Source organism: Streptopelia decaocto, assembly GCF_964273445.1.
Source record: "Streptopelia decaocto genome assembly, chromosome: 4".
Taxonomy (NCBI): Eukaryota; Metazoa; Chordata; class Aves; order Columbiformes; family Columbidae; genus Streptopelia; species Streptopelia decaocto.
The window spans coordinates 22,405,852-22,431,758 of NC_138658.1; the positions used below are offsets into that span (position 1 = coordinate 22,405,852).

The 25,907-nt window shown below is 42.8% G+C and overlaps 2 protein-coding genes across 2 annotated transcripts in view; one reads left to right on the top strand and one right to left on the bottom strand.

Annotated features, from left to right (window-relative positions):
* Positions 1 to 829, bottom strand: part of NR3C2 (nuclear receptor subfamily 3 group C member 2) — a 204,189-nt gene extending 203,360 nt beyond the window's left edge. The window contains exon 1 of the mRNA XM_082050436.1: positions 723 to 829. The gene's annotated coding sequence lies outside the window, so the exon portion shown is untranslated. The remainder of the gene's footprint in view (positions 1 to 722) is intronic.
* Positions 69 to 4,071, top strand: LOC309439083 (uncharacterized protein; the record flags this gene model as incomplete). The annotated part of the gene is made up of 2 exons (XM_082051213.1): positions 69 to 830; positions 3,985 to 4,071. 2 exons carry the CDS (start codon positions 69 to 71, stop codon positions 4,069 to 4,071), a joined length of 849 nt encoding a protein of 282 aa, XP_081907339.1.
* Between the last annotated feature and the right edge of the window lie 21,836 nt (positions 4,072 to 25,907).

The window sequence follows — 25,907 nt, forward strand, 5'->3', positions numbered from 1 at the left end:
GAAAAAAAAGAAAAAAAAGACGCCGAGCAAACTTTCAGGCGATGCGCTCCCAACTCGCTCCGTAAATAATGCCCCCAGCAGCCGCTGACGCACGCTTCCGAACGGCCCCGACCCGCGCTTCAGGTGCGCCCCCGGCTCGGCGGGGACGGCTCGGCGGCCCCGCGTCCAGCAGGCTGACAGCGGGGTCCCTGGGAGCGGGGCCGGGGGGTGCTGAGTCCGTCCGGAAGTGGTACCGCCGCGCATCGCGTTGGGGCACCGCGCACCTTCGCCCGAAATCGCCCCCTGCGCGCACGCAGGCACGCGAACCTAGAGATCCGCGTATGCTCCAGAAAGCGGGGTTTGTATTAAACACTCACAGCGAAAGCGCAAACATCCTCAGGATTTTGGGTGTCACGTGCCCCTCTCATGTTCATATGCTGCCAAATATCGACCCGCACTCGCGGCCCCGGAGGGCACGGGCCGAGGCGGCGGCTCCCAGCGCCGGCGGCGCGACCCGCGGAGCAGCAGCAGCCGCCGCGCTTCCCCGCGGCGCTGGCGCTGCCGAGCAATGGACGTGTCCTTCCCGCGAAGTTTTCACTGATGGGGACGGAACTGGCCGTGACCTGGATAAGCTGGCTGGTGTAGCGAGCACCCGCCCAGCGCCCGCCGTCCGACCCCCGCCCCGGTACCCCGCTACCCCCCGCGTCGCTGCTCGCCCCGCGCAGGGTCCGCGATGCACTCACCTCCTCTACGACATGGTGGCGCGGCGGGAGGAGGCACGGCCCCCGGCTACTGACAGCACACCATCCGAGAGCCCGCACCACCACCGAAAAAAAAAAAAAAGAAAAAAAGTACGCAGAGGAAAGGGTGCGAGCGGGTCTGGCAGCGGGCAGGGCGCTGCTGGCGGGGTCGGTGGAGGGGGCTGCAGCGGCGGCAGGGTGCCCGCCGCTCGGCTCGGCGCGGCTGGGCGGACAGCTCCCACCATGGACGCCTAGGTGGGTGGGTGTTCCCGCGGGTCACACCCTCGCCCGCCGGCGGAGGGGAGAGGGGGGTGGATCCAGCACCGGCAGCGGTGGGGGGAGCGCGGTGATTTGGGGGGGGGGGGGGGGGCGGGGAGAAAGGGATGGAGGAGAGAAAGGGAGACACCCTCCAAAAAAAAAAACAAACCCGAAAAAGAAAAAAAAAAACTTATGTCATTCCAGGTAAAACTCCCATCTGCGCCACCAAGGAAGAGGAGGGAGGAGAGTGGCGAGGGTGTAAACTTTTTCCGCCGCCCCCCCCTCCCCGGAGCCGCCCGGCCCCTCGCAGCGCTCGGCGGCCGCACCGCCCCCGCCGCCCCCTCCCGCGCCGCCCGCCCCGGCGGCTCCCGGCGGCGCGGCGCCGCGGGGTTTCTCACGCACGGAGCCCGCCGCCGCCGCGGTTCCTGGTTCGCGGAGCCGCCGGAGGAAGGGAAGGAGGGCGGGCGGCAGGGAGGCAGGGCGGGCGGCGGGGGAGGAGTGTCTCCCCGCGCCCTTCCCCAGGCGGAGCGTCTCTCCCGGCCCTGGCGGCGGTGGAGCCCCCCCACCCCCCTCCGCCTCCGACCGCTCCGCTCGGCCCCCGAGCGGGCTGCGGGGACCGGCGAGCCCCTAGACGGGATTTCGGGAGGAGGAGGCTGCGACCCCGCGATGAGCCTGCGCCTTGCTACGCCCCCCTCCCCGCTCCTTTCAGGCGGGGGGGAGCCGAGCCCGTCTCTGCACCCCCGGTGTGCGCTCGCCGTCCCGGGGTAACGCCGGGAGGGGGAGGCGCATCTCCGCGGCACTCGTGCGGCTGCGGTAGAGCAAACCCATCCTGATTTCAGACATTAAAACAAAAAATGGGCGCTAACATCGATGCTGGTTTAAAATTAATATTTCGCTTGTGGTTAGGATCTTTTAAAGCTGATTATTTGTAAGTTCGGGGCTTCTTTTGAACGTCTTAAGAAAAAAAAAAAAGGCTTTGGAGGGACGGAAAAGTTGGCCCTGTTTTAATACACTCAGTGGAGTCATGAAACATGTAAAAGGACTAAGGACTGCTCACAGAGAAGGAGTTTTACCTGTGCCGAAGCCTCTGTAGGATCCGGGCCTTGGAAAAGGCAAATATTTTATCAGCTGTTGTTTGCATCTGTCAAAGTTTGTGGATAGCTTGATGGATGTTAACAGAGAAGCATAAAGTACTGGTAAGGCCAGACGTGGAGATAACGGCACGTTCAATTGCTTAATTTCACAATTAGTTTGCTATATTATTGGAAGCAAATCATATTTCACTGTGCCTACACTAGTGCTCTATTTTTAGCTATAATGTAGCTAAAAAGGAGGAACCTACTGAGATGTATTATAACATCGAATGTGAACAATTCTGTTCTCTTTTTACTCATTTATGTCATACATCTGGTTTGGAATACACCTAACTTATTAATTGAGCAGAGCTACCACGGATGGGTTGGAAGCTGCAGTTCCAAGGCAGAGGAAAGTCCCATGCAACTCTGCAAGTAACCTGACAAATCAGTCTTGCAAAAAGCACCCAAGTACGTTAGCTGGTCTATCAAAAACTGCACAACTACTTTATGTTAGTTTATAGCAATGGTGTTTGGCTGATTGGTTATGCTTTTTTTGTCTTAGTCTTCCTGCCATTCTTTTTTTTTGCAAGGCAAAGGTGTAAATGAAAAAGGCATCTGAAATGCCTGGAGGTAGTCTTAGTCTTGCATCACCTTTTTTTTTTCTTTTTTTTTTTTTAAGAACAAAAGGGAGAGAGAAAATAAAATCCGTGGAATATATCTATCCTCTGTCTTAATACCAAATGTTTGATTTTTTTTTTTCCCACATTGTGTTACATACAGAGATGGCTGCTGGAAGAATGAAGCACCCTTCCCTGTACATGCAAGATGCTCACAGATTTTCCACAAATTCAGTACAAACCTCATTTATTTTCTGCTTGCGGTTCACAGGAGCACTTAGCTTTTTAGTGGTTGACACTATATCTATTTTTAGCAGCATTTTAACAGCTGTCACTAAAACTAAGATCTCGTCTCAAACAGGGAAGGGAGTTTATCTGTTTTATTTAAAAAAATCAAACTACATAATTGTCAGATTATAAAACGCAATTTGGATCTTTATCTGTGAAAAGGCTATCTTTTTCTCATTATGCCAATTCCATGGAAAAAAAAAGCACCTATAGCGGGCTTGATAAAATAACGAATGGGCTTTGCAAGGTTTGGAAATAATGCTATTCAAACACATACAAATATATATAGAACACTTCAAATTCTGTTAAAAGTGGTCCCATTCCTGCTTTCTGCAGCTGTGTTGCAATGGGGGAAGCCACAAAGACTGGAGTCGTAGCTTTCCAAGTAGGTCAAGAGGAGCAGCACGGACACCTCCGACGAGCAACTCTCTTTCCTCTCATTAGATTCTATACGAGGTTAACTCATGTCAGACACATGACACGGAAAGCAGCAGACAGACAAGTGTAAGCCACTCTGTAGCAGATGTCATCTCTGTTCCTAAAGATAGCGGTAAATTTGCTGTGGATAATGCATTACAAAACAAAAGATAACACTGAAACTCGGCCAGCGTCAAATTTTACCTCCTCCCATGCTCGGTAAAGCGAGCAAATTGGTATTAGGGGCTGCAGGAGCGGCGATGCAGTGTAAAAGCAGCCTACTGTACTGTCTTACTTAGAGGTCATGTGCCCTATTTTGAGAACTGAACCAAAGCGGATGAAGTTTTGAGTCGGTTCCAACTAAGGCAGCTGGGCATTTCCCGCTTCCCTCCAGCTCCAGCCCAGGGAAGCATATGATCACATGCTCACATATTATTATTATTCCTTTACCCGATATTATTTATGCTAGATTTAATTTTTTTATGCCTTTTGGCTCATGTGGTTTTGATTATGTGAGATTTATAGCTGATCGGGAGGAGCTGCATTTTGGGAAGACATTGAGAAAATGTTGGGCATGGCAGGTTAGAGTTTACTTTCCCTGTTCAACAGGTGCGAGTCTTCCGAGAGAGGAGCCCACAGTCTTCTTCGACTCACCAGTTAATTGTGTTCAAGCTCTGCTTTCCTGAGCCGTGCTGAAAGTCTTTAGAATTCTTTACAAGCCCTGGGAAAATGTAAGTAAACATGTTTTCTATATGGTATGCTTATGTTCTCTGAGACATCAATACTTTATGTATGTAGTCCAATTTTGAACAATTTTGCCTTCTAATTATAGATAAATCTTTTAGCTGAGCAACAGAACATGTTCCCTTTTAACCTGGATTCTTTCTTTTCTTTCTTTTTGTCTTCTTTTTAATGCTCCTTAATGGCCCATGTTATAACTGTGGTTGAACCACATCTAAGTATAGTACAATTGCATCGCTAATGCATATTGGCATTAGCAACTACTTGCTTGTGTAAAGGGCCAAGACATGCATTTGAAAACACAGCTTTCCAATACATTTAAAATCACAGTTTTTGCTGACCATTACCACTGATAATTTCATCCAGTCCAAAATAAAAATGTCTCACAAAGAGCTATATATTTTGACTAATAGGTCATGTTGACAATGGTAGGGCAAACAGAGCACAAGTTACTAACACATAATTTTTGTAGCTTTAATATTGCTGTATCTATTTACATTGTTTGTAGTCAACTTCTTGCTTGTTTACTACTCATACTGTTACTTGTAAGAAAATGTAATTTGTAAAAACTAGAACATTAAAAACATTTTTCATTGCCACAGGACTTAGACTTACCTCGATATTAATGAATTACAAACAATAAAAGGTAGTGGCATCTAATTGTATCTATCTATCTATCTATCTATCTATCTATCTATCTATCTATCTATCTATCTATCTATCACCTACTGGCATTTTTACAGTATCAAATATTAACTCATTCTGTAATCTGATTAAAATTTTGTAGTAAACATAGTAGTACTGTCCCTATGCAAAAAAAAATCCAGACATAGTGTTTAACAGCAGTAAAAATATGAGAGCAAAAAACACCCTCCAGTACTTAATAAACATATCAAATGTAAATTGGAGGAAATTATTTAATCACTCTATAGGCTACTTAATTTTGATGATTATTCACAGTTGTGGTAGCAATACTTACTGTGGAATAGTTTAGTACTAAAATCATAATGACACCAAGGTCATAAGCAGAATTTGAAACTTGCTGTGTCGCGGAAATTACCTTCTTGATTGAATGAAGGTACAGCTCTAAAGCTCCTACAGCAAAAGGAGAATTCTTATATAATTTTCCAGATTCTTCTGTAATCCTGAAATTACCTGCTCTCAGATATTATGCAATGAGGTATGGTTTGGTATTAACCTGAATGATAGCATTCATTTTGAGACTTGAAAGACCTTTGTTTTCTAAATTTTTAAAAAGCATTATATCCCGAAGAGAGAGATTTCGGATTGGGTGTCCTCAACATGTACAGTGAAGAGGAGCCAGAGAGTGCGATGATATGAAGCTGAGTTAAGAGACTGCTCAAGAAAAGTGTTAATTTAACATGTGCTGCTAAGACAGAAAATAAAGAATCTATTGAAGTAGAAGTTACACTGCTTTCTTAAATAGATGTAGTCTGTTGATTTTTTTTTTTCGTATATTAAATACATGCTTCCTATGTAGGCTGTGGTCCAGATGGAGGAGCTCATTCAATGTGCCACCTGGGCCCAAGCTGGGCTGTTGGTCTTGCATGACACAAAGAGTTGGTCCTTGTTGGATGCATGTTGATTTACACAGATTTGGTTGAGAAAGGGATATATTTGCCACAGGGAAACCATAACTCAGTGTTCTGAGAGAGTGTCCTGGCTTTGAACATGAGGGTCACACCAGAATTTGTCTGGTCTAGACTAAATATCTGGTCACCAAAGGTCATGCATTCCAAAATTTTCTCTTTGTGTTTGCCAATACTTGGCCCACAAGCCCGGAGTGGCAGAAATTTTGACACATTGGATGAGTTTGTCCCTAATTGCCCCAAACATGCAAATAAACAGAGTGATTCACAGGTGAGAGCAGATATCCTGACCAAGCCGGTTGTGTGTCTGTGGTTTGATCTCTTCTGGTGTGTGCACAAGTGACAGTCGCTCAGCTTGTTTTCCAAAAATGATGTTGTCAGTATATCGGTGCTTGTACAATCCCAGTCACTGCAGCATCCAGGTAACATGCAGACATGTTTCTTCAGAGCTCTGGAAAGAAGAGGAGTATTATTGCTGTTTTAGAGGCAAGGAGTGGAGGAATGAAGAGATTGCAGGATTTATCTGAGGTCACCTAAGAAGGTGATGACAAAGCTTGGTACTTCCCAAACCCCAGCTCATTGCCTTTCATCACAGGACCAGGTTTCCTTTTCAGCTGTTGCCTTCCCAAGATTGCTGCATGAGCATGAATGATGTATAGTTAAAACACATTCGGTTGTTGTCTGGGGAAGGAAAAGGTGTTGTGGTCTTTTTGAATGTATTCATTATTGAAATTAATTTAGAAAACCCACATTGTCAGGGCTTTTTACCATATGGATTAGCAGCAGCCCCTAAAGATTGATATTACCTTGCCTGCTTGAGCCTGGTCAGAAGAGTCACATTCCACGAACGTGCAAGAATTTCTGGCATGAATTCTTGTACATGCACATTTACATTTTGGCTTCTGTGCATGCTGTTCATGCACTCACCACTTTGAACTTTGCTTTTCATGAGTAATTCTGACAACAAAATTCATTCCTTCATATATACATGGAAAGCAAACACAAAAGAGGCAGGAGCGTGGCCAGATGAAAATAATTCCAAATGTTTTTTCTTTTTAAATTTATTTTGCATTCCATTCTCAGCTCTGGCTGGACAGTCACAAAGTAGAAATTATATATCCCTCTCAAGATTTCTAAAGGAAGATCAGCCAGGACTCAAGGGGAATCTCGTTTGTTTAAAGAGTCAAAGTTGGTCCAGGGCAGGAGTGATAGAGGGTTCAGCAAACAAGAATTTCTCTCAATGTGATTTAATTATGTTCCCTGTGCGTGACTTAAAATTGAAAAATTCAGCCTATCAGAAATCTTTTGTGTTCCAACAGCTTCACTGAAGACATGACTACTCCTAAATGTAAGATGAGGTTCTGACCTTTTAAATCTGTTTTTTTTTTATTCCATTTAAAGCAAAAGACACCTGTCACCGTGGTGTTAGTTCTGTAGATGAGCTTCACTTTTCAAGTCCTGAGCGTTACTTTTTTCCATAAGAGGAGTGTATAAAAATAGTGAATGCAAGCCCAGGGTTGTTTAAGGAACTAGAGATGCTGAGCTGGATTTGCAGTATTTATACTACTTTTATATAATTGTAATAATAGTGATTGTAACATCATTTGCACTGTCAAGAGAGATAGAGTTAGACCACCTTTTACTGGGAATCAAAAACAAATGAATAAATAAACTAGGCAGTGCACTCCATGTTTGCATTTTTGTTTCAAAGCTTATACTACAGGGTGTCTAGTTCTAAGCAGGTGCTTCCTTGTAAACCCACTGTGGAGAGCAAATGAGTCCCAGGGACTGTCGCTCCTTGTTGATCGTCAGTGGGCGTAGATGCAGTAGATGTAAAGGTCTATGACTCACTGAGGTTGCTAAGGTGAAACCAGAAGAGAGTAGATAATTGCACCATTATAAAAAGAATTATCACAGTTTGATTACAGAAAAAAAAAAATCTTCTAATAGTGCCATGACTCTTGGGAACTAAAATAAGGGATGGGACCAAAAGTGAGGAGTTTATGTCATGGAATGGTGAAGTGTCCCCATTAATTGATCCGTTCTAATAAGACGTGCCAAAAGGATGATTTGCAGGACTGAAGGTATAATGGGTCAAAACACCATAAGGTTCATATCCATGCCAGTTCTGATTAAAATAAAAAAGGAGACAAATTGACATGGGCAAGAAATTTCTGAATCCAGATATTACTGGAACACTTCATAAAAGAGATGATGCAACCTCCTGCCTTATGTATGAAAAAGATACAGAGTTCAGAATTGCCAGATCTAGTTTGATAATCTCTAAATTGAAGTGTGAGAGGGAGGGATTGCATGTAATCTAGATTGATATGAGAACTTCAAATGCCCAGGGCGGTATGAAGAAAGCATTTATTTTTGACACACAGTAAAGAATAATTTGGTGTTAAATAACCAAGAAAACATGCAGAAAGTATTTGGACAATTAAGAACAAAAAGCAGATGTGGTATAAATTAATGGGTGTCTATGACCTTTATAGAGTACATGCAACTTGACAGCATGGTTTTCGTATTAGTAATAACATATCAGGTGGCTACAATCTAGGCTGCGAAGGCAAAATAAAGAAGACAATGGATGCAGGCATGGAGGACAGTCGTATCTCCTTATTAATGGTGGTGCAGTGCAGAGTAAGGCTCCTCCATCCATCCCAGCCATATTGAAGACTTGAAGCACACCAACAAAAGCCTGTCATTTTCCCTTTCTGTTTGGGTCTTTGTGGTAGATTTAGTGGTGGTATCTACTAAAGTGGGTAGCAAGGGGTATGGTGTGGTGGAAAGAGACTGGCAGGAGGTTTTGAAAATCACCCTAGGGATTGTTACAGAGAGGCAAGCATTCACAAATCTCACACTGAAAGTTTATTTCCATGAAGGTGGGAAAGGACTGGCAAAGAGATAGCAGTCCTCAGGTGGAAAGGCTGTATGGCTCATGTGAAATAAGAAAGGTGTTTTTCATAAGGTGCCATCACAGCCAAGATTTGAGGCTCTCCAACGCTACGTCCCAGTGACCTTGGTAGGGAACAAGACATGACACTCCGCTCCTGTTATGGACCAGTAGGGAGAACGGTTTGAAAAAGCTTTAGTTTGAGGTGACAGGTAAGAGAGTCTGCCAAAACCAGAGAAATGGCTCTTCAGTCCTCCTTTGCCTCTGCTTCCCCAGCTCCCTGCACCTTTGTAATAGCTGGAAGAGGAAGACTGCAGACTTACATGTTACAAATCTTACCCAAAGAGCATCTGTAAATGACAGTATATGCCTTCAAGTGTGTTCAGTGGTTATTCCTTGTTTGATGCAGCAGTGGCCACATAATCATGTTGCTTCAAGGCTTGCTAGAATGTGACATTAAATATGATTCCAGTTATTGCTGTGCATCCCTGCTATTTTTACTTGTTGCATTTAAAGTTAATAATATTCTGACATAGGCCTGGTTCTGGTGAATGGATATCTTCTTTTCAAGGACAGGGGTTTTCCAGAAGAAAAAAACAAGATTCATCCCACAGCTAATGCCTACAGAATGAAATGAACACTGTTTAAAATGTTGCTTATCACAGGAAAAGCTTACTGCCACAAAGGCACTGATAAAGGCAATCAGTGGAAGTTACTGTAGGGCAACAACACATACTCACAGAGCAACTATGCTTGTGCATTGATCTGTTTTGGGTGCCTTGTGCTTTCAGGGCAGCGGAACATCTGGAAACAAAAAGTTTCACTTCATTGTGATGGAGAAAGAAATGAAGGAACATTTTGGCAGTGTGATACTGAGCAGACTGCTTTGTTTTCCGGTAGACTGGAAGATTTGAAGGTAAACCCCACGGCTCTGGTGGAGTAGGTTTTGGGGTGCCGTATGAGAACAGGCAGTGACTGGACAAATGGGTAGCCCAGAGAACTGAGAGACACCATTTCTTTGGGTTTCCTCCTCAGTATCAGTGTAAGTCAGCTGGCACTGTAAGCATTCATTTCTTAGTGGCATACAGATCATGGTACGGTTGATACTCAGCTCTCATTTGGAGATGATGTATTTCAGCGTCTCTCACTGTGGCATGATTGCAAAGTCGTGTCAGCTAGAGTGGTCCAGCCAAAAGCTGTAGCCCAAGGAAGAGGGCTACGTCAGTTTTAGCCTTTCCCCAAGTCCTGTGTGGTGTGATAGTGTCTCTGGCACAGCGTGCAGTGGTCTTGCTCACCCCTTCAGGTTGCCGTCAGCTCCGGGCGTTTTATTGCAGACTGTCAGGATTTTCTGACCGGTGCAGGGGATTTCTGGTTAGGAGAATCTTTGACTGGTGATGTGTTTGCATCATCTTTGGGAATGTGCCCTCATGTGGGCTTCTTAAGCCCAAGAGGCCACAACTCTTACCCTGTCTCAGTGCTTGGCAGGCTTTTTTTGTGATTTTCTGCCTCGTCTTTAAAAATACAAACAACCGAAACTACATGGCCCTTGGAAGCTGCGTGCAAATATATATATTCTTTATGTGCAGGTGGACTACAGCCACTATAAAAGCAAGTAAAACAAGTTAGAGTGCATACATTACAGAAATGCAAATCAATTTATTTTACACAGTATGTTGACTCAGGAGGTACCGCACTTTTGGTCCCTCACCTGGTTTCAGGAGACAGGTTAGCTGTCTCTGCGCTGCTCTTTATCATACAATGCGCACATGCAATGTTTGTCGTCTTTCTTATAAAGATATTCTGTTAAGAGCAAGAAGAGAAGAAAAATGGGAAGATTTTTGTCATTTGCAATGTAGGGAAGAGAATGTTTATATGCCATCCGGTAACGCAGATAGAATAGCTGACCTGAGGCTGGGTAATGCACACTATTTCTAAATTAAACCCAAAGTTCCCCCAAAGAAGCCAAATAACTATGCAGAAGTAACCTGGCTTTTCCCACAGCTCTAAGTCTTGAAGCTGAGATAGGTGAACAGGAGAAATCAGTTGCTTTAGGTGATAAATAATGACTTGCTAAGAGCTTCAGATTACAAGAAAGAGGAAACTACAAAATTCAGATCCCCAAATCCTGTGGATATATATTGACTGAAAGATATGGACGCTAATTTTTCTATTGACTTCATGCTGATCAGTAAGCGCACAACCACACAGGTGTAGTTAAGCAGATGATACACTTGTAGCTGTGGCTAGATGCTTACTTTACTGTATATATGTATGAATTAGTGATATATTTATGTAATACCTGCAGACATGCAATGTAACATGTGGAGATGAACATGGGGACAGAAAATCAGACCCAGTGTACGTGTTTTAGATAAACAAATTTTTTACTTTGGATCCAGTATGCCATCAAGTGTGGTAGTGCTTGGGCATGTCATAGCATAGGTTAGCATCAAAAAAATAGTTCTTTTGATTATTATTAGAACTTTGCTCTTATGCTACTGATTTAGCTTTTATTTTGTTGTACATCATTCCACCTTTGGTAAAGGCTTAGTGTATCTGTATAAATACAGTGTTAAATACTATTCTTTAATACTTTGAGCAATACATTTAACCAATGTACCCTCTTTAAAAGAAAGTATTTGTTTCTTTGAGAGACAGTTTCAACAGCATGTGCCAGATTATTTTAATAAAACCAAGTAAGATTGATATCACGAAAGCAGGATTAAATACCTTTAAGAAGATGCTTGCGTCCTAAACCTTTGTGCGTGATTCTGTATTTTAAAGCGGAGAGATAAATAAATGAGAATCAGAGAATATTATTCTATGATTCACTTGTGTTCAGAAGATAAAGATTGCTTGAAATATGTATGATGAAGCTGGATTCTTCCTAAGATAAGGTAGAGCAGATTTTTCAGTGTGCCTAAGAAAGCAGTCTTTCTGAAGGAGACAACCAAGAGGCTGCAGGTGATGTGAACAGATTATACTTCTTGGAGATTAAAGTGAGCTTTTTGACATTCGAGAGACCCTATTAAAAACTGGACTGTGCTCACTATCATCTGTGGACAATATTGATTGCTGAGCTGTCTACTTGTAAAGGGAATTCTTTCTACTCAAATGATGCACTTTTAGGAAAGGGAATGACCTCTGCAGGAGGAGGGGGTGTACAATTAGAACTCATACCAAATGTGATTGAAACTCTCCCACAGGCAAGAAGGAAAATCAAATTAAAGCAAATATTGTATTAGAGTTTCAGTGCCTTGGAGAGCTCTGATTTTCACGTAAATGCTCATTTAGACTGAGGTTTACTGCCTCCTCAGAATAATGGAGAAGAAAAGAAAAGCATATTTAATTGGAAAGAGAGGGAATGCCAAGGAAATAGATGAATTGCAATTCACTTCTTAGATATTTTGCCTCCAGATCTAGTGGCTATGATAGCTCACTATCTTAAATTGTAGAAAGACAAACAGTAGTTTAATTTCAGTCCATATAATCTGGGAACTCTTGCTTTTTTTATTTACCACCTTTTCTAGATTATTGCAGCTTTAGATAATTTGCCCATCAGGTCCTTTTGCATGCCCTTGTGGGAATTGCCTAGTGATTGACAGCTTTGATCTGGAAATTATTGCAGCTAAACTGCTACAATTCATGTGGAGAGAACTGCCAAATAATTTGACAGATAGATGCCAAGAAACGACATATCTGGATCTGTCAGACGAACTTTTTTAGAGGAACCATCATTCGGGTTTTGCTACATGGGTATGGTGAATACTGGGCACAGCTTATTGTGGGACTCTGCTTTTGGGAGGCCACAAATTGTTGATTGCACATGTGCTCTGCAAAAGTGGGGTGCTTGGATGAGTGATGGCTGCTGTCAGTAAATCCCAACAAAATGATCATCAGAAATTAAAGATTTTGTGGATTTGGCACCAGCACAGAGGCAAATAGTTTTGTTCCTGAGTGTGAAATCAATGTAAAATGTTTTCTGAAATGAGATCCTTAATAAGAAACCCAAGAGGAAGATCATTTTAACTGAGCTCAGGATGAACCTAAGAGAACTCAAAAACTCAAACATATCACACTTTTGCCTTTTTTTTTTTTTTCATTTACATACAAAAAATACCCCCAAAGTTATAGTATTAAGGTTCAACCTGACAGTAAGAATCAACACAATTAATAAATGTCACGGTATCATGTAGGCTATCAGGCAACAGACGTGACACATGCTCAAACGTGACTGAGTAAACATATTTTATTTGCACTCAAGCTGATGCCTCAAAACTGGAGTTAACCTCCCACTCTAAAATCAAGGCAGGTGCAAAGCCATTTCCCTCATCTGACAAATTGAGATGCCAACTGTGTAGCCTGAACTATTTCATTCTTAAATCTCTTGTTGCATTTGTCTATGTAACGTAGAGATTTAATGCAGCAGCATATTGAAAATTTCATCAAGTTTAACAGAATAAACCTTAGAAAGAGCTCTCATCATTAAATATCTTCATGTGCAAAATTATGTGATTGTATTTTATGGAGGCTTTAAGCAGTAAAAAGTGTCCTGGTGCCTAAAGCTGGCAATGTGCTAATTAAGATACAAAGAAGAAAAGTTAAGTGAGCAACTTTAAAGAGGGCGGTAAGGAAGGGCTCCATCCCATGCAGAAATACGTGATGCTTCAGCCACTCAGCCCCATCAGTGGGGAGGAGGAATGCATAAACAGGAAGAGGCAGTAAAGAAAAAGTCATTTAATTGTGGGCTAGAGAAGAAAAACACCTCCCAGGAGATTTATTCTGGACAGCTGAATGACTGCACTTATGGGAGCAAGGAAGATGTAACTCAGAGCTCTGTGGGTCACGCCTGCCCTGGGCTAAGTTAGAGGCACCAGTCAGCCCAAAGGGTGAGATGATGTAGCAGTGGAGGAAACGAAGCATATTCATCAACATTTTAATACTATTTCCTGCTGTTTTATCCTTCTCTTTACTTTTAAAATTATCCTTCCATCTCAGCAAATTCCATTTTTCTAAATCAGCCCATGACAGATTTTTCTAGGATGTCCAGCTGGAAGCGAAGGTGTAACAGAACATCTGTTGCACAGGGAGCATCAGCTGAGCTTTGCAGTGTGGGAACTGGTTCCTATTCAGGCCCTGCCAAAGATTCCCATCAGGATGTTGGGTAGATGCTTAAACAAGTTTTTTCCAGGTTATTCTTAATGGGGTGTTCTTCATTTTACAGACACTTGACCATCCCTGCCTTCTGGTTTTCAGACGTATGAGCAGCTAATGAACTCTGAATGTAGTGGTAAGTGCTCTGAGAACAACAAATACATGACTCAGAACAGACACCAAGAATAGTAGAAACTTTGGTCCTACATCTCCCCAGGTTTTAGGCTGCCATTTTAAAGTGGTGTTAATAGTATCACCTCAGTTCACAGCATTCTGTGGAAATGAAATCATTGAGGTTTGTAAAGCACTCAGGACTGGTAGTATTGAGCACCATGAAGAAGCTTATGAGCAAATTACTCTGTCTTCCTTGTCTTTTATAACTCCTTGCTGTCTTCATGCTCCCTCTCTCAGTGTTGGCCCTGCTCTCCAAAAAAGTGTAGCGAGGTTCAGACACACTCCATGGGGCTGCCACTCTCGCAGGCAGTATCTGTTAAAGGCTAGCAAGGCTACACTGAGCGGATTCAATCACAGCTTTTATAAGGCTCATCCTTTAAGCAAACATGGGTGGACCTGCACAGAGAATCTGTTCTTTGACACAGCTTCTTGTCCTTGCTCCAAAGCTACGAGAGGTCACTAGGTTTTTCAGCAGAAAGATTGTTCCTGAGTCTGCTCCTTAGAAATACCTGAGCTAATTCAGCTGAAATTCATATTTTAAGACGAAAGCAAATAAAAGTATTCACTCAGTATGGAAATGTTTTGAAGTGTTATACACAATTGGAAGCGGGCTCTTCAAGGTAATGGTCAGATCTACATGTAAAACTACTGCCTGTGCTGATGCTGGCATTGTAGGTAGGAGTCACAAACTGTAATGCACCCAAACTGGGGCTATTCTGGATGTAAGCTGAACAAAGAGCTGCGTTTTGCCATTTGGAGCTTTGGAAAGTTTGGGAAGTAAGGAAAATTTGCTTATGTAAGATCTTGAGGTGCCTAATAAAACTTTGAAGTTAGTCCTGCTTTGGGAAAGAGGTAGGGCTAGATCGGTTCCCAAGGTCCCTCCCAACCAAAATTTTTTTCTTGTTCATGTTTTCATCACGTAAAATTCCAAGTGCTTTATATTCTAGCTTTCAAGACCGTTATGTTTGCTAATAATGGATCACTACTGCTGTTTATTTAGAAAGTTGCCTTTGAAGACCAGCTGTGACACATTTTTAATCAATTGACCTTGGCTAAGAGGGTTGAGAAACTCAAGGAAAGAAAAACATTCTCCTGTCACCTGTAAAAGCATACTACACATAAGTTGTGGTTATTTGTGGACTATGTTTGCCACCAAATTGTTTAACCATTCTGTGAATTCTTCTCATGATTTAACTGCTCTGTTTGAAGAGTGAATGCCATCATGATTCTAGCAAGAAGAGTAATCACAATAGAATAATAGAATCATAGAATCATTTCAGTTGGAAGAGACCCTCAGGATCATTGAGTCCAACCATACCCTAACCTAACTCTAGCACTAAACCATGTCTCTAAGAACCTCGTCTGTACGCCTTTTAAACACCTCCGTATCTAAGAACTACAGAGTGAACCCTCATAAATAACAGGTTCAGTCTCAAAACAATAAACACGCCAGGATATGAAAATCACCTTTTTTCATAGATATAAAAGTAGAGCGCGATTTAGTGTTTCATACCTTCTTTGTATCAATAATATGCTAACAGCAATCATCCACAATAAACTAATACGTCATTTCAGACTGCATATATTATTTAGTGTTGAGGAAGCAATGTATTTGAGAATATCCAGGCTGAAAATCTCTTTGTGGCAAAGATTTTTCGAGTATCTCTATTCCTCATATATACATATTGATTTTTGTTTCAGATTTAGAATCACTTAGCTGCCGAAGAAGTCAAGTACTAACATGCTCTCAGCTCTGCCGTCAAAACACTAAGAAAATGGAGGGTATAGGTATGTTGTGACTCCTGCATAAGGAGTATGTGGCAAAAGTAAGAGAATGCAGACTGTGACTGCGTGCTGCAAATCTCTGAATACACCCTGAAAAACTAAAGCACGCAAGAAATGTCTGGTTGCTAGTACAACTGGTTGCACAACATTGACTCCCCTTTGGTCTGGCAGACCTCAGATCTGTTGACCTGGACAATCTCTTCTCTGAGCGGAGAAGTTACGAAAAGTACTTTCCAGTAAAAGCCTGAGAATAAGGAGAGATTTGCTTAATGCGCTTCTTTATGAATTTATAAACATATGTCTGTGCTGTCAAAAAAACCTTGCAAAATGAAATGATACTGAATAGTCTCTTGGGAACATGCAAGTGTCTGAGCAAAGTGTCTTGTCCACAGCATTCAAAGCTGATCCCAAGAGTATGAACCTGAACCAGCCAGGTGTGACAAACTTTTCTGATTTGCCTAGTGACAAACATATTCCCTTTTTTCTGCCTTGCTTCTGCACATTTCAGGCAGGGGGATATGGTGAAATAGACTTTGTACCGCAGAATTAGCACTTCCAGAGCAGAATCAGTGACAACAAAATGTACGTGGTGTTTCCTAACTACTTCCCCAGTCAAGCTGTAATGAGGCTTCTTGGTGAGCAACAATTAGGTCTGATTGTGTTGGGAATCACAGCAGATAAGTTATTAGCAAAACAGTTATATTAGGAGAATCAAATGATCTTTTTTTAATCACAGTACTCTGTTTTCCCAGGAAGCGTTTCTTTTTCTCTTCATAGGCAGTGGATAAAGAAGCAACGTGGTTTCCTGTGTGCACATAAAGCTATACTATAGGGTAATAAACCTGAATAATATTCATTTCCATTTGTTATAATGATTGTAATAAATCTACAAGGCATAGATGAAAGCAGTTGTACTAGCCTTATATCTTCCAGAAGATAAAAAAGCTCCTAAAAAGGACAGAATGGAGTGTTTATTATGCCTTCTTAACTTTAAGTACATTTAAAAGAATTGCTATTTCCTTCTGTTGCCTCATTTACAAGCACCAAGTTAGGTGGTAATTATAAGATAATTCAGTAACACTCTAAAATAATGATTCAGCTAATTAATGCTGAATTACAGAGGCAGTCCTACACAGACACTTAGAAAACCCCATTAACACTGACAGAGTTCATCATGATTATTCCAGCATGCACGGAAGGAACTGAATGTGATGATACCATTTATTGAAAATGTTTGGTTTTTGTTTTTTGGGTTTTTTTTGTGTGTGTGTGTGGGGGTCTGCGTGTGTGTTTGTTTTGTTTGGGTTTTGTATAAAACTGTGTCCTTCTATAGAGTTCTTCCTAGAGCAGGTGTCTCAGTGAGGACATGGTACACAGGAACCCTCTTACTACATGCAGCAATCACCATGTGCACTTTTCACGAGGTCTCTGGAGCCTAAATTGAGATATCGCACTGGCCACTGACAGCATGACCACAGGGTGTAGTCTTTTGGTTAGAAGCTGTGGTCAAGGGGCACGCTGCCATCTGTGGTATCTTTGACTTTGGCTGATGCTGATGTAGGGCAGAGGACGGGAAGGACATCTCCCTCAAGGTCAGTGGAGAGGTTTGGTTGCTTCTCAGTCATGGTCAACAGGGAGTTTTTTTTGCCTCAGCATCCCAGGGCCCAGCATCCCTCTTTTTTATTTCTCCCATTTGCCCTAGAGAGTCAAAGTTATTCTGGATTATAGTCTTGTGTTTGCTGGAGCTTTGTATTTTGTAAATGCTGTCACATTTGTTTATGCTGCATTTGTGCTGTTTTGGGAAATTGAAAGGGGGCTATACGAAGGCTCTTAGAACAGGCTCAGCTATTCTTTTATTTTAAAATGAGCAAGAAGATTATTTAAAAGGTTGATTTAGCTGTTTTATTTACATGGAGAGAAGCACAGGTCAGCGTAACACCTCTTCTCTTAAGGATTTCAAGACAGCATGTTCAGATGTCCCAAGGAAACTTTGTTGTCTTCACTGCCTGCGAGCTGATGTCACCATTCTGGATGAAGTATAACTCATTGCTGACAGAGATGGCATTAATCTACCCATTAAAGCCAGCTGCCTGGACATCACCACCCTGCATGCTGTCTTACACAGGCAATATTTACAAGAGTTTTATGAAATTGTACCATTTTTCTTCCAGAAGGACCTGCACACCAAAATGTTAAATAAGTGCTTAGAGGGAAAAAGTTAGAAATTGCATATAAATATATTTACACAGCCACTGGGAAACCGCATGCAAACTCATCCAATTAAGGGGTCTTGGCAAATACTTTTTGCCTCAAACTTGCAATTTTTATCTTTTCAAGTGGGTGTTCTGCAGAGGCTAATGTGTGAAAATCCCCACGGCGAAGCCCACGGGCCCTGGCGCGTCGCTGCTGCGCTCAGCCCGGCTCCCGCTGCCGGCGGGGCGGTGCGGAGCGGGCTCTCGGAGGAGGAGGCCAGAAGCGGCACAGCGTGAGGCGGCAGCGGAGCCGCTTCAGCCCCGCGGTGCTGGCTGCGGGATGGGAATAGTCTGGCGATGGTCCTTGCGAAATCCCGGCGGGGGGCAATGGGTGATGGATTCGCGTGCTGGCACCGCGTCTGCAGCCCAGCCATCTCCAGCTGTCCTCAATGGCGGCCGGCTGCGCTGTACCCAGTTCAGAGCTGGGCTTTATGGTTTCTTTGGGTGTCCAAAACCCTTTTTAATTCTAGCCAGAAGAACTTAAAAAATGCAATGCTATGGCTACAGAGGCAAATTCAGACTTGGCAAAACAGAGCTGCTTTCACTTATGTAAGGGCTGAATCTGCCTCCTGGTGTTTAAGTGGCCAGTTAGTTCCCCACTCTTCAGTGTAAAAGTATTGCTTTTTCTGTCCCTGGTAGAGATACTGCTAAAGCACACTCATCCAGCCCTTTGGAATCAGTAACAGCTGGAACAGGTTAAGGTGGAAAATTATGGGGTTAGAATCGGGGTATCAAACTCGTGGGACTGAGGCTCTGCTCTTGACTGTGCTGTGGACTGTGAAGGAATAACCTAATTTTCCACTCTCCCACTTTTCTATCTGCAACAAGGGATGGTAATCTTTTATTCATCTATTTTACCTATTCAGAGTAGAATATATACTGAAATGTAAGTAACGGTAACAGAACATTAAGCAAATGGGCCAGGGAGTATAGAAGAGACAGAGGGGGATAGAAGGAATCAAAACAAATATCATGAGAAAGAGAGTAGAAATCACAAATTAAGCTGGCTCAGTGAAAATCCCTGCTTAGAAACACAGCTGAGGCCAGGTTTTGGATATCTCTTTTATATATATATATATATATATATATATATATATATATATATATATATATTATTTTTTTTTTTCCCTTGCCTGCTGAAGTGGGGGGAATGTGGATCAGCTCACTCCTCTCCAAGAGCTGGAGGTACAGCTCTTTTGCAGGCTGTTGGCGGGAGATGCTTTGCTAAAAGGGGAGAAGCCTGGGTGCACATAGCATACTGGTTGTGTGACACCTGGAGATCCAAGGTGACTGAGGTCTTAGAAATGCCTTTGGAAATTCACTGCGTGGTTGCTAATTGCATAATGAAAGAATAAATTTAGCCCCTGATGAATGAACCATGGGCAGCTGAAGAAGGATTTCAGAGATCATGTATCTGTTGTAGAGACTAGTGAAAGAGTGGAAGAAATGGGCCAATCTGGCCCATGTAAAGATAAACAGTGATTAGAGAAAGGAAACAATCCAAAGAACAAGCTGAATTTGGCAATAATACTTCAGCACTGTGTTTTCCAACCGTGCAAGTGTACAGCCCCTAGGCAAGACCAACTCCAGTGGAAAGCTTTAGCCAGCAAACTGCAAACACTTTAAAAAACTGATGATAGGCTCTTTGGGAGCCTCACTGGGAGGAAGATTCTTGTCTGGCAAAGTGACTTGCATACTTCTGGCACTAAACAAACCATCTCTAACTGTGGTGCTTCTGTGGTCACCCGTTGCCACACTATTTTTGTGCCTCTCTGCCTTAACTGGCTCCACACACGCAGTCCCTGCGGCAGAGGCGGCAGCTCTCCCCAGCTTGCCGACAGAAGGCAGAGGCTTAAATTTGGACTTGAGGAAGGACTCTTGATGAAATCCAGAATCATAAACCAAAGCCCTCTCTCGGCATTAGTCATACAAGTCAGGACCGCCCAGCACTGTTGCTGTGGCAAGGGCTGGGCATGATTTTGGGACTCCAGCAGCAACCCTCACCACAGGAGTGGCACCCCATCTCCCCAGCACCCCCAGAGTCAGTGGCCACCACTTCCCCCGCTCATGCTGGCTGTCCCCACCGAGTACTTCTGGCAGCAATCACCCTTGCTCATCTTGCAGCACACCTCTGCCGTCAGCCACCTTGGCCAAGCAGCTGACCCCTGCCCTTCAGCACCCTTTGCCACCCAGTGCCATGCAAGCAGACGTCCCAACTCCTGCTCTTCAGCTGGAGGTCAGCTCTTTCCTTACAGCCAGTCTCCTTGGGTGTCCTTCCTCCTTGATGAGGAAGGCTTGGGCTCAGTGCATCCCATGTTTTATGGGGCTGGCTGCTGGGTATGGGGCTGCAGCAGATGCTGGGGGATGTTGCATTCCTGACATCCTTTGCTGAAGCAACATAATGCAGAGACAAAGATGTCCAATGTCAGTGAAGCCTGGTGTTTATGGCATCCCTGGGTGGGAAGGAAATCTCATTTTGCTTCATCTCTCTTCTTGGAGAACTTTTTAAATGTGAAATGTATGTAACTGGGCTGTCAGGAGGAGATGAGGAAAAGCTTGTGCAAGGTTTAGGAGTGAGACATCAGCACTACTGAAAGTCTGGGATTGTACAGAACTGGGACTTAAATGACTTAACTGAGGCAGGGACTGTGGGATACAGGCACCTAAGGTGGTCCTGCTCCTTGGTCCTGTAGGGCAGGTGAGTGATTTGCCCCAGATTTCACAGGCAGTCTGTGATTGATAAGGTAACTTGCCAGGTTCAAGGCTGCTTCACTGGTACCTCCCAAATTATAATATTTGTGTCTTGGTATCAGCCATACACTGCTTAACATTTGCCATGAAAGTAATACGATTTCTACCTCTGGATATACACACGCTAAATAATTGAAATCCAACAAAATCCATCGGTCCTCTTCCCAGTGCAGGAAGAAGTGACCCCCCAGGGACCACATATGTCAGCAGAGAGCTGGAGACAGGGGAAGTGTGGGGCATGGGTGTTTTTTCCCCTTTCTGGGTTAGATTCCCATGGTAGACCAACTTTTTTGCTGAATGGCTGATGCTGCTGTTGAGCCAGGGCTGGGCCCTCACTGTGTGCATTTGAAAATCATTAAATATGTGACTGTCTCATCAAATTGACCCTAGTATGGATACTGAACACCTCTTTGGAACAACACACAGGCCTGGCTGGCGCTGCCTGCTTTTGTCATGTTTAAAGGTTTTGTGCCTCTACGCTGTTACATGCTTTTTTATAGCTTTGCTGGAAACTATAAAGTGGCAACTCGTAGCTCGGTGTGATTTACCCTGTTGTTTTCTGCTGTGCAAAACTGTTTGTCAGTGGAGCTGCGATTTCAGGAGGATGTTTGCACAGAAATATAATGAGGCTTGGCTAGTCCTCGGGAGCAGGAGTGATTTTGAATGGCTGCTGACCTCGCGGGGAATCTGGGCTGCGCTCAGGCAGAAACCACTGAGCTGGAAACAAAAACCTGGAGAAACTAAAGCAGGCTCTCCATCTTCTGCTCCGAGAGTTAGTGAGGAGGTTTTTTATCCAAAAGTCTGTGGCAAATGCTAGAAGGCATATTCATAGCTTTTTTAAAAAAATATCATTATTTTTAACAGTAATGCACCTTTTAAAAATGCGTCTGTGCTATTTGGTGTGTTTATGTAAACTGTTCACTTGCAAATGAGCTGGCCCTCTCTTTGGTTCTGTTCTGATGAGGAGCTTTGAGCTTGCTCTTTCTCCTGGGTGTGGGACCTTTGGGTTAGACCCCTGTACAGGCTCTGCAAAGTAAAGAGCTGCTTTTGCATTATTGAATCTACAGAGAAAAAGATTTATTTGCTTTGTAATTTGGTTTATTAGCTCCCATTCTGTAAACAGCTGTATGGCTGTTCCTTTCTGATTTTCACTGTTACACAATACATACTATTACAGGAAAAATATATGCAGGAATTGTGTTTGAACAGAAGCAGGACAAAACCAGTATTTTTGTTCAGTAGCACTTTTTTTCCTGGCCTTTTTTAGCAATTAACTATCTTATGGTAATAAATCACATTTTGCACTATGGGCATGTAAAGGCTCAAACAAAAAGGCTGTGGGTTACAGAACTGTTCCTCACAGGGATTCTCTGCCCTCTTCCCAACATCTTTTCTCCTCTCAAAATTGGATGGTTTGCTTATACTTTAAAGAAAACATTAAAAAAAAGAAGAGTTGCCTTTGGCCAGAGATCAATCACAAAAAATTTCAGCCCCTTCAGAGAATGTTTTGGAAACATATGAAGCTGTAAGCAGATGATCTGATCCTGATCCCACTTAGCTCACAGCTGGTTTAGTCCTGCCGTAAGGCCAGCGACCACGGTGGATTTACCCATGATTTGCCACTGTAAGCTGAGGTCAGGATGGGGCTGTGGGTTATAATGGCATCTGCTCAGCCTAGGAGATGCTAATGGTGAAAGAGACACTGAAAGATGCTGTTACAGACCTTGTTCTCCTGAGTGGCAGTAGTGAATGGGACTATTCATCTGCTTAAGGGCTGCAAGACCTGGCCCCACCAAGCTGTGCTGTAAATAGTGAGATGCAAACCTCGGGAGATAAAGTTCTTTAATTCACATGGAAATCCAAACTTTCAGGTGCTTATCTTGACCTGGGTGTATTTGGTCAGCCACATGCATTTTGTTTTGGTATTTTAGCACTTCAGGCACCGGGCTGAATTAGCAAATATCAATTAAAATAGTAATAAGCTGATCTGCTTTAATCACCCATCCCTTCTGATAAGCGTATGATTTTTGTAAAGATTGGGGGCAGACTTTTTCGCAGGGCCTGTTGCAATAGGTTAAGGAGTAATGGTTTTAAACTAGAAGAGTGGAGACATGAGAAAGAAATTTCTTACAACGAGGGTGGTGAAACAGTGGCCCAGGTTGCCCAGAGTGGTGGTGGATGCCCCATCCCTGGAGACATCCCAGGCCAGGCTGGACAGGGCTCTGAGCAACCTGATCTGATTGAAGATGTCCCTGCTCGTGGCAGGGAGGTTGGACTAGATGAGCTTTGAAGGTCCCTTCCAACCCAAACTATTTTATGATTCCATGATTTTGTGATTGAAAGCTCTTGCAGAATTTAGTATTTGGAGTATACTGACCATTGGGACGAACACTGTCAAGACCACCTGTGTTTTGGGCTGCCAGGTGGATTTGTGCAGCTGTGCCCACCACTGGCATTGCAGGTAGCAATGCCTTGCCCCTGTCTGCTGATAAGTGCGGTTTTCTCTCCTGTGCAAAAGAGCTTGAAGAGTCCCTCATGCAAGGAGGTGCAATTGCCTACCTTTTGCAGGAGAGATCACCTCAACATGATCTTGTCTGCTGGAAGCAAAGAAAATAAGATAAATGGTTTGGTGACACTGATTTTTTTTTTTTTTTTTTTTTTTATAATCACATATCCTACTCAACCACTAACAGTACTGCTGTACTTATTTTCAGTTACTTGGATTACAGCCGTGAAAATGACATATCTGCTTGTATATCTACTTCTCATGAATATTTATAAGGAAAAAGTGTCCTTGAACTTGCTGCTCCAGTACTCACTTTGACACACAGAAATTCAGGAGCTGGTCTTTCAAGTCAACCTAGCATGTCTTTATATTTGAGCTGTTGCTTGTCTTACTCTTCCCTGGGCATCTGCTGGAACAGTTATTGAAGGCAGAACATTGGGTGAGACGTAGCTTTGGTCTCACCTACTAAAACTGTTCATATGCCTATATTTTCCTAGGTGCATCACCTGGCACAGGTATCTGACATAATCTGGTCCTCTTATTAATCAACCTGTGCTGTACACTACTTTCATGTTATTTGAACTACAAAATTAAATTATATTCTGGTATTTTGTATGCTCTGAAAAGGACTCCCTGTGAACAACTCTGGTGTGCTTGTGCTGCATTTGGGCAGATTTTGGGCTCCATCTGTTGTTGCATTTCCCCCATTAGTTACCTAGGTGTCTTTGAGAAACCTCCTTCTGTTATAAATAAAACTTGGAGTGAAAGACATCCATGTAACTCTAGATCATATTTAATTTACACCACTCCAGGTTCTGGGGAGCTGAACTGGAAAGCTTCACAGGTGACTTCCAACCTGTTGAAAATGTTACTTTTATCACGCAATTAGATGTGGCTGAACACGCTTGTTAAGAAACATGGCAAAACTTGCCAGTAACTAAGGAACCAGGAATACTTACCTATTGTCACAAGTTATACTCAGTATTTCTTTAAAAAATATCCACCTGCCAGGAGATGTTTGTTTATTTTATTATTAATTTTGCCAATCTGCTAATTGAAGCGGGTGTCAGATCTGATTTTTGGTCATCAAAGTAAACACCACACAGTTGTTGCTGGTGAATTAAATCTTCACAATTGCTGTAGAGATGCCATATGTAACAGACATCTAGTGACATGCCAAAGAAGGCATTTTTTCTGGTTCTTTCCCTATAAAATCTCTTCAAAGAGTCATCCCTGGACCTTGCAGGCTGTTGATCCTGGGAAAACCCGGGGAGATGACTGCATTTCCCGGGCCTGATTTGGAGCATGTGCAGATCCCTGCAGATTCATCGAAGTCAAGGAGTAGCACATCTTTTCAATGACATCCCAGGGCCAGGACTTCCATCCATTAATTATGTGAAAGAGGACCTCTTTTAGTCAAAGCTGCCAATTTTTAATGTAATTGAATGTCACCTTATCCTTATATGACTAGGGAAGAAAAGCAGAAGCTCTTGCTCAACATCCATTTCTTTTATGTCCTTACATATTTTTGTGTCACTTGGGACTTTACGTGTCTGATAAAAGCAGGGAAAGGTCGTATTTACCAGAATCTGAGCTAGAGGTACCAGGAACTATATTTATATTCTGCTTTTTTGAGGAAAACCTCAAAGCTGAATGGTTGCACCTGGTGCTCCCTCAGGTAAAGGATGGGTCTTGCATGTAAGGAGCTGCTGTGGCTCTCTGGGGTCCAGTTGCTGGTGATCATCGAGCAGGAACCCTTTGTTCTGCACCATCTTACAGCTTTTTCTGTGCTGGTCAGGCTTATCCCTGCAGATGAGTGAATCAGGGCCATGCTTGATAAAAATATTCAGTGTGTAGCTTTCCTACTGCGGGGATTTGAAAAAAAAATTAATAAAAATAAGAAAACATGGCCTGAGAAAGCTTTCTGTTGTTGTGTGATGTCTGAAGCATTTTTTTTTTCTTCTTTCCTTTGAGAAATAAAATGAGTGAAAATAAATACTAGGAAGTATGCAAAATAAGCGTACATTTTAAAGTAAACATAAAGTAAACATGTGCTGCTTTAGGCCAGTTTTATAAATCGGACAGTTTCAGTTCAGTAAATATTGACAAGTAGACAGAAAAACCCTTTCTTTCCAAGTTTGGGCACTGAATCCAGGTGTCACCTTTTTGATGGTAGTTGGCCAATTAAACGTATCTCAATGATCTCATAGAAGAAGATGACTACAAATAAAACAAATAAAACTGATAGGATCAAGTTGCCTTATGAATTCTACTTTTTTGTTTTTAGAATAACTCTGTCTTACAAAATGATGAACTGACAGTCACACAGGAAAAAAATATCAGACAGACACTTATTTTCTGGATAGATTAAACTCTCCAGAAGCTGCTAAAAATGAAGCAAATCAATTATATCATCTTTCATATTCACATCAACTCATCTATTGTGGAAAACATCAGAAGTCAGTGCATTCTCATTCAGCTGAAATATTATTTCTGTGCTATTTCTAGACCACAGAGACGAATATTAGAGAAAAAACTCTCTCATGTAATAATCAGCCAATGGAAAGAGGAAAAACACCAAAAAAGCCAGAGCACAAAGTCCCACTGTATGTCAATCAATGCTGCTGTGTCTAGAGAGAGCCACTTGGAAGAGGAAACAC